This window comes from Myotis yumanensis, unplaced genomic scaffold (assembly GCF_028538775.1).
Source record: "Myotis yumanensis isolate MYYU_CA2020_CCGP unplaced genomic scaffold, mMyoYum1.0.hap1 SCAF_10, whole genome shotgun sequence".
Lineage (NCBI taxonomy): Eukaryota > Metazoa > Chordata > Mammalia > Chiroptera > Vespertilionidae > Myotis > Myotis yumanensis.
In genome coordinates, this window is record NW_027223761.1 from 62538667 (window position 1) to 62547584 (window position 8918).

An 8918-nucleotide genomic window follows, 5' to 3' on the forward strand; every position below is an offset into this window, starting at 1 on the left:
ACCTTTTGTAAGTTTCAGGAGCTAAAAGATAGGAGAAAAACAGAAGTACACAAATACAAAACAAAAACAAGTTTTATTAAATAATTTTAAGTACACCAGGCAATGAAAGAGTTAATATACAAAGAAACATATGCCAGAAAAACAAATTATAAGCAAACAATTTTGTATTTCTGAAATGGGACTTGAAACATATACTTAATGATGTAGTTAATAAACTCCAGTGCTTTTCTGTCATTTGCGTATTGTAGGAATATAGAGAAGGTAGCAAAAACAATAATAAAAAATGGCTTACTTACTGTATGTTAAGAAAATCCAATAATTCAAACAAATTTTGAAAAATGTTAAGCAGTGATTGGATGGTTTTACTTTACTTTCCAGTTTATACTAGAAAACTCTTTATGGCAGTCATTTATAAAATTCTTTTATCACATTTCCACCATTATCATATTTCTGAGAATAGCTCTTACAGAAAAAGTATATAGAAGTGAATAATAAATTAAAATAAAATTATATTCTATTAGAGACTAAATATTAATTGGTAATCTTTTAATTTATCATGAAATTATATAAAAGTAAAGAATACATTTTATAGTCATTTTAAGAAGTGCATATGACACTGTAATCAGAAGTTCTATGACAAAAAAAATGATTATGGTCAGAGTCAGTAATCTAGATATTACATCACCATGTTTGTGCTTTAGGCAGAAAAACAATTATGAAATGTACAAAGCCACCTAAATCTTGATTAATGTTTTACAGATAAAGCGTTGTCATGACTTAGGCTCACAAAATGCTACAAAGTAGAAGGACTATTATTTTATAAAGACTGAATTTCTACACTCTGAATAAAATACAATTACTTACTTTTTTCTCCGGTTTGACTCCACGAAATATTTACGTGCTCGATTTCGAAATATTTTTTGTTGCTGCAGTAATATTTGACGCTCTTCTTCTAAATTTTTCTCTAGATGAGTTTTCATATCTCTAATGATAAATAAAGTTAAGGAGATGGTTTATGTTTTTAGTGGATGAGTGTCAATGCTATATGATAAATACAATTACAGCCTCATACTAATGACATTATGATTTTTTTGTGGAACAATTAGTATGTGTACACATTAGTGTCAGTATATGACCAGAAAATTTTTTATGTAAAAAAAATTCTGACTTGGTATTAGAATTGAAGCTAGATCTCACTTTCCCTGAGGGAGAGGGGTGGGGGATCACTTTTAGACATCATGAGCTCAGATAAGGAGACTGCATATCATTTCATTTATTACACAGATGTTTGAGTGATGATGAACAAATTACTATCTTAGGCATATATGTAGGAAAATGAAGGTTATATTTTACTAATAGATAGTATATCAATTATACTTTTCAGTAGATTTCAGGATCCTTTCAGTATTAATATTATAAAAACTTTATTATATAATTCAAAACAATCATGTTTATTTGAACTTTTGGGTGTTTGAAACTTTGCTAATGGGAGCTTATTAATTTTCAATGATATTGCTATTTAACCATCTTTATACCATTGACAATAATTTATTTGTTCTTCATTAGAAAATTTTGCACCACCTCAACACAAACATATACCTACCTACACACACACACCCACACACACTTTTACTTAAAGTTTCTCTTGAAGGACTTAAAAAAATGAAACAAAGAGAAGGACATCTTGTTCTTTGCTAGCACAGAAACACCTAAAGACTTATCTTGTTCTTCTCTAATATAGTATTTTATTAGGAGTCAGACTTCAACAAGACAGCTAGCTACTGAAAGTCACAACAAGATAGTGGAGGAAAGTGCTAGCTCCTTTCAGGATACACAAGAGCAACAGTAAGGGGGGTCAGTGGGAGAAGTTGCTTTGGCTTGAGTGAAGCAAGCCAATTCTGTTCTCTGTTGAATAAGTTTGAGATCTCATCATAAGAACTTAAAGAAAACCACATATGTAATGTTTCTAATGTTCTGAGAATTATATATATTCTTAAATTTAATCAAAGGACTCTCTCCATATATACATGTATAAATATTTTTTACATATACACTAGAGCAGTGATGGCGAACCTTTTCAGCATTTTGAAAAACCCTAACTTAACTCTAGTGCTGCGTCACATATATAAATTTTTTGATATTTGCAAAAATAGTAAAACAAAGATTTATATTTAAATGCCATTTAACAAAGAAAAATCAACCAAAAAAATGAGTTCGTGTGTCACCTCTGACACGCGTGTCATAGGTTCGCCATCACTGCACTAGAGGCCTGGTGCATGAAATTTGTGCTCTGGGGGAGGTGTCCCTCAGCCCAGCCTGCACCCTCTCCAATCTGGGACCCCTTGGGGGATGTCCGACTGCCGGTTTAGGCCCGATCCCTGTGGGCCTAAACCGGCAGTCGAATATCCCTCTCACAATCAAGGACTACTTGCGCCTGCCTGCCTGCCTGCCTGATTGCCCCTAATCACTTCTGCCTGCCAGCCTGATCACCCCCTAATCTCTCCCCTGCTGGCCTGATTAACACCAACTGCTCCCCTGCCAGTCTGATCTCACCCCCAACTGCTCTCCCCTGCTGGCCTGATTGCCCCTAACTGCCCTTCCCTGCTGGCCTGATTGCTCCTAACTGCCCTCCCCTGCAGGCCTGATCTCACCCCCAACTGCCTATCTCTGCTGGCCAATTTGGTTCTGATTAGTTGGCTTCTATGCCAGTCAGAGTCAAAAGCTCCGCCTCCTAGGAAGCCACTGGCTCCTCACAGTTGACCCAGATTTTGTTCCGATTGGCTTCTATGCCAGTCAGCGTCTCTGGGCCTATAAACAGGGCCTGATCAGAGAGGCGGGGCTGATCAGCAGCCCCCTGGAAGCCTGGATAGAAATGGAGGCACAGCTGCTGACCAGGCCCAAAGCTAAAGAGAGAGGCATGTGCTGATCAACAGCTGCCACAGAGGCTATGGATCAGACCCTGCTTCTCTCTTCAGGCCTCTCTCTGGCCCTGATTCGCAGCCCCCTCAGCAGCCAGTGCTGGGTAACTGCCTGCAGCCCTAGCAGTCAGCGCTGGATTGCTGTGGCAATCCAGCTCTGACCGTAGGACTGACTTCCAGTTGGTCGAGCCTCCTGATCGTTGTGGATGTGATGGACCCAGGGTTTTTATATATTAGGATATAAAAAGTGTATTATGTACACAATTTTGCCTGCTAAATTATAAAGAATGCTGCTGCCTTTGCATTTTTTTAAAGTATGCTCTTCAAGTTTAGAAAATATTAGATGGTTAGTTAAACTTGTTTTTCTTATAAGCTGTAATATATAGGTAAAATATTTTCATAAGAATCACTGTTAAATACCTGTTCAAAGGAAAATAATTTTTATATACTTAACATTAAAAAACCAACCAACCAAGAATAAGATGGGTTGTAGAATTAAGTAACACATAAGAATTTAAAAACATAGTCTAATCTACTCCACCTCATCCTCATCTCTCCCAATTTAGTCTTTCTCCAATTAGAGCTCATTTACAGTTATTTTAAATATGTTACCATAAAAACAACTATGTATCATACAAGCTATATTACTGCCAAATGTATTAGAGGTTTCCTGATTAAAAATTTTCTCTGTAACCCCTTCTATAGCCTTGGCTCAGGCATTCTAAATCTCTTGCCTGGACTCACTCAGTAATCTTCTAACTCATCTCTTTACTTCTAAATTTTTCATTCTGCCGGCCTGTGTGGCTCAGTGGTTGAGTGTTGACGTATGAACCAGGTGGTCATGGTGCGATTCCTGGTCAGGGCACATGCCTGGGTTTTGGGAACAATCCCTAGTAGCGGGTGTGCGGGAGGCAGCCAATTGATGATTCTAATCACTGATGTTTCTATCCCTCTTTCCCTCCTGTTTCTCTCTGATATCAATAAAAATATATTAAAAAAATAAACTTGTTAACTTCCCTTTGAAAGGCTCTAAAGCTAGCTAATTGCAAATCTGATTAGTTTTTTCATTCTTCGTTGCTCTCCAAAGTTCCTATCATCTTTATGACAAATTCCAAATTTCTTGGAATATAAAACTTTCTAACATTTCAACATTATTCCTCAATAGTTCCCTGCATGAATCCTATGTCCAGCCACACAAGGATACTTATGAACAGAACATGCCATGATATATCATGCCATTATCTCTTAGCACATGCTTGACTAACTCATCCTTTCAGGGTGCAAAGAACCAAGGATGTTAGTGAGAGAATATGTGCAGGTAATCAAGAATAGGGTATAAATTGGGTAGAGAAGAGAGACAAAGTGGGTCTAGGATAAAAATGGAAGGGAAAAGGAGTGGAGATGCTTATGAGAAAAGAAGAAGCTCAGTGTGAAGGGGACATGAGACAATTCACATCAGCTAATTATAATTAGGAAAATGCATTTAGAGTAAAGAAATTTTGACAAATAGAAAGCTGGATGTCGCTCAGTACTGACTTCATATTTGAAAATCACATGTGGAAATTTTACCAAGTTAGTTAATTTTTTTAAGATGACAGGTCTTTCAGTTTTTTCTGTCATTCATTCAAATAGATGTGAGACACTAAGAAAATACAAATTAATATTTATAAAGGATGCTTAAGTGTTTCTTTAATTAATAACATATTCTTGATTTAGTGTCAGTCTTTATGATATTAAAAAAGAATTCCTTTATTCCAATTTAAATATATATACACACTATATATTTTATATATACTAGCAAAATATATATGTAGGCACATGTTTATGTATGTATGTGTGTATATATACATACTAGCAAACGTTATTGGGTTTTGTCAAAGCACCCTGGGCATCTATTAAAATGATCATTTACAGCTTTAAAAATTTTAACCATATGTTATAAATACATTTAGTATTGAAGTATATTTTTAGTAATATATGTCTTTAAGAAAGCCATCATTACAATTCTGGAATGAGGTCTTTTTGGTTTTGTTCATTTGAGGTACTGCTGAATTTCTATGATATATGTATCAACATTCATGCTATATAAAATTAAAAGAATTCAGTCTACGACCATTTCATTAATGAAAATGATGGAACTACAAACTCTGTCAATGAGTCATTGTCAATGCTTCCCTAAATTTAGAGATAAATCAGAGACAGTGTAATAGGAGTTTAGTGTTCAAGAAAACACAATGTGAAGGGGTCAGAATCAAATCCCCGCTGAAAACAATACTGCTTATTCCAGAATACTTCTTTGCAGGGACCGATTTTGGGGAGTAGCAAAGCCAAGGCCAAAGTGAGTAGGGTGAATAGTGAATAGATAAGCGGAACCAGAAGGTGCTACTGCCGGCTACCATTGTCGGAACTTAGCCAAAGAAGGAAAAGACGGAAGGGCAGAAGCTCGAGAAAAGCACCATCAGAGGAGAGGTGTTTTCACAAAGAGCCCCAGGACCCAGGACAGAGTCTGCCAAGAGCAGGCCCTAGGAGGTTAAACGCGCCGACTTGCTGGTAAAGGTGCAGCCTCCCAGAAGTAGTGGCAGACAACGTGGGTAAACACGGGGTTAACTTGCAAAGAGGAGGCACTCCACTTTCTGACAAAAATGAAGATGCTGCTGCTGCAACACCATCCCTGCCAGCCAAGTCCTTTGAGAGCACAACGGTGAAATGCTGATTCCCACAATATCCTCCAGAAGGAATAAACACGACGTACACACTCTGAAAATAAAACTCGCACTCTTTCGATTTTCTACAACGCAACCCACAGCCACCTCCCGGCGGGCTCGGCCCCCTCCCGGGGGAGGTCGGAGAGGAGCCGGCAGGAAGCACCCGGCCCTTGGCTTCTCCCGCTCGCTGCGCTGTCGCTCCGACAACGGCCGGGGCAGGGGATGGAAAACAAAACAAACAGAACAAAACAAAACAAAACAAAACAAAACAAAACTCCCCACTGCGCAGCTCTGGTAAATGAATTAGCGGCGCGTTAGGTGGACTGTTCAAACATGCAACATAGCAAAACATTTTTTACTTATTTGTGGAAGTCTTCTCTCCAAGTAGCATGAGGGATCAGGAGAAGAACACCACGAAGTAAAGGGACGCAATCCTGGAAGGCAAGAACACAATCTCCGCAGCACAGGCCGTGCCTGCATTTTAAAATTCGCAACAACTTTACACCCAAGTTGAGGAATGGGGGCGGGAGAACAAGGCGGCGGCGGGGGAGGCGGTCAAGGGTAAAACGGCGTCATCTCAGGTCTAAGGGGGATCAGCGACGGAGCTAAAGCGAAGGTGCCCCCCGGGATGACTGCTAGCTTCCATCACCCAGCGCCCCCGGGAGAGGGAATCTAACGGGGAAAGATGGGCCCGCGGCCAACACGCCGCCCCGGCGGCCGCGGCTGGGAAGGAAGGATACAGGTGAGCGCCGGGTCGGCGCCGCCCGCCGCCCACCCGAGGGTCGAGGGGGCCTCCGTCGCGGGCGTCCGAGGGTTCGGCGCCCGGTCTCGCGACCGCGCTCCGGGCTCCCGGCCTCCTGGTCAGCATCCTTCACCTCCGCGCCGCCTGCGGGCTCGCCCCTAGCGCCGCCCTCATGGCCGCTCCGGCCTCTGCTCCTCCTTCTCCTCGGCCCCTCCCGACACTCGGCCTCTCGGGTCCCGAGTCACGGGCGAGGAAGGGTGGCCCGTGGCGGCGCTGGTTCGCGCTCAGGGGCGCTGGTGGCTGTGGTGGTGACGGCAGCTGAGGTGGCCAACTTTTCTGGCAACGAGAGAGGTGGTGATAGCGACCCCGTTGCCGCCGCCATCTTGACAACCAACCGACGCGGCGTCCTTGGCGACAGAAACCAGGGCGGGGCGGGGCGGGGCGTGGAGGGGCGGGGCCGACGCCCGAGGCAACCAATAAGAGGCTCTGGCGGCCCCGCCTGCTCCAATTGCCGGGCTGGCGACGGGTGGGAACCCTGGCGTCTCCTGGGACCCGCGTCTTTGCTGAAGTGAATTCAATTCTGCGTCAGAATCTGACTCGGTTCTATCATCTTTTTTTAAAAAAAAAAATACTTTTATTGACTTCAGAGAGGAAGGAAGAGGGAGAGAGAGATAGAAACATCCACGATGAGAGAGAATCATGGATCGGCTGCCTCCTGCAAGTCCCCCACTGGGGATGGAGCCCATAGCCCGGGCATATGCCCTTGACCGGAATTGAACCCGGGATCTTTCAGTTCGCAGGCCAACACTCTATCCACTGAGCAAAACCGGACAGGGCTCTATCATCTTTTTTTATGAAGATGTTTTCGTGGGGGTATTGAGTCATGAGAGACAGGAGATGCAAAATCCCCAGCTACGGGCTGCCGCGGGGATTCGGGAATTATTTCCTCCGGGGTAATTGGTGTTGAACTACCTGAATCCTGTTGTGGGGTTTGAGTTGTTTTTCTGGGGCATTATTATCCCCAACACCATCTCATCTAAAAAGCTTCTGAAATGGAAATTTCCTTTCTCGGCATTCTCTCACCCACTCCTGCCGGGATCTGCAGCCGTTTTCCTGGCCATCTCCTTACCTAAAAGGCTGACATTTCAAAGGCTCCTAATAGTGCGTGCCTTGCGGCCAGATTCTGGAAATAGACCATCGGAGCATCTGTAGCCTGGAAAGAGGTCCAAAGTTAGCCTCGTCATCTCCTGGGAAGATATGCCAAAAGAGATCATATTGAAATTGTTCCAGGAAGTATGGAAAATTGAATGGGTTTTCGAGCCATCAGTGTAATGGCTCTACAAGTGAAAATTTGAAAAAAAGGCTGTAATTTTCTGTTGGAGCCCATTATAAAAGTCCATATAAATTCGGACTGTATTTCAGCCAGGTTTTATTTTGGTGGAAAAATTCCCAGATTGGAAGCAGAATGTACAAACCAATAAAGATCACTCATCCATCATGCAAACATTCTGCCTTTGTGAATCAATTTGTTCATGTTTAGAGTTCAAATAATAAACTTTTCCAGTTGAAACTATTTAAAACGAAGTTTTTTGCAAAGTTGGGTGCATTGACTCGAAATGTGCTCTGGTAACAGATTTTAAAGTGCCACAACAAATCCAGTTTTAAAAAAAAATATGTTTTTATTGATTTTAGAGAGAGAGGAAAGAAGGAGAGAGAACTCAATGTGAGAAACATCAATCTGTTGCCTGACTGGGAGTAGAACTGGTGACCTTTTGGAGCATGGGACCACGCTCAACCAAATGAGCCACACTGGCCAGGGCCAAATCCAATTTTGACTTGGAACATGAAACACATAAGCCCCTTTAAGGACAATGCCAAGATGATATAATATATAATTCTGGCAGAGAAAGGCTAAATGTGTACACTTGGACGATTAACTATCTTGGCAAGTTTTTAACTGGTCTAGCCACAGGCTATTCTATTCCCCTTGATTCTATTCCCATTGTTATTATCACAAGTATGTTTCTCTAGTGCCATTTAGAGCAATGAGAGGAGAGAGGGGGAGAGAGAGAAAGACAGAGAGAGAGAGACAAAGTAGGGCAGTGCCCAGTGAAAATAAAAGGGAGAAGGTTGTGGTTGCTGTTTGGAGTATTTAGGCATGCATTTTTAGCCTTTTTGAAAATCTAGCATTTGCTAAGTATTAAGTTTAGTATCTCATAACTCCTAGACACCTTACTGCTTTGTTGTATGGAGTATTAGCATTAAGAAGCATGAATTGGTTGCCTACAAATATTTTGCTCATATAAAGGCTCTTCATTTATATGTTGTTTTACAATAGCCAAAAAAATAGGTAAATTGTAAACATAATATTTCCAGCTTTTTAAAAATAAATCACAGGAACTAATTTTTTGACCCTAACTTATTTCTTTCTTCAAAATATTAAGCAAGTTTTCCACATTTTATTTAGTTACTAGATGCCTGGTGCATGAAATTTATGCACTGTTGGGGGGGGACATCCCTCAGCCTGGCCTACGCCCTCTCACAGTCCAGAAC

At 41.5% G+C, this 8918-nt stretch overlaps 1 protein-coding gene across 7 annotated transcripts in view; it reads right to left on the reverse strand.

Moving 5' to 3' along the window:
* Window positions 1-6742, reverse strand: part of CEP126 (centrosomal protein 126) — an 83154-nt gene extending 76412 nt beyond the window's left edge. For 6 of the 7 annotated variants that reach the window (XM_070425911.1, XM_070425906.1, XM_070425908.1 and 3 more), the window contains exons 1-2: window positions 6364-6742; window positions 865-984 (exon numbers count right to left, since the gene is read on the reverse strand). In XM_070425911.1, the coding sequence (XP_070282012.1) occupies window positions 865-984; window positions 6364-6491 (248 nt within the window). In that variant the 5' untranslated portion in view covers window positions 6492-6742. Of the gene's footprint in view, window positions 1-864; window positions 985-5982; window positions 6245-6363 lie in introns of those variants that run through there. The other variant, XM_070425909.1, reaches the window with a different exon arrangement.
* Between the last annotated feature and the right edge of the window lie 2176 nt (window positions 6743-8918).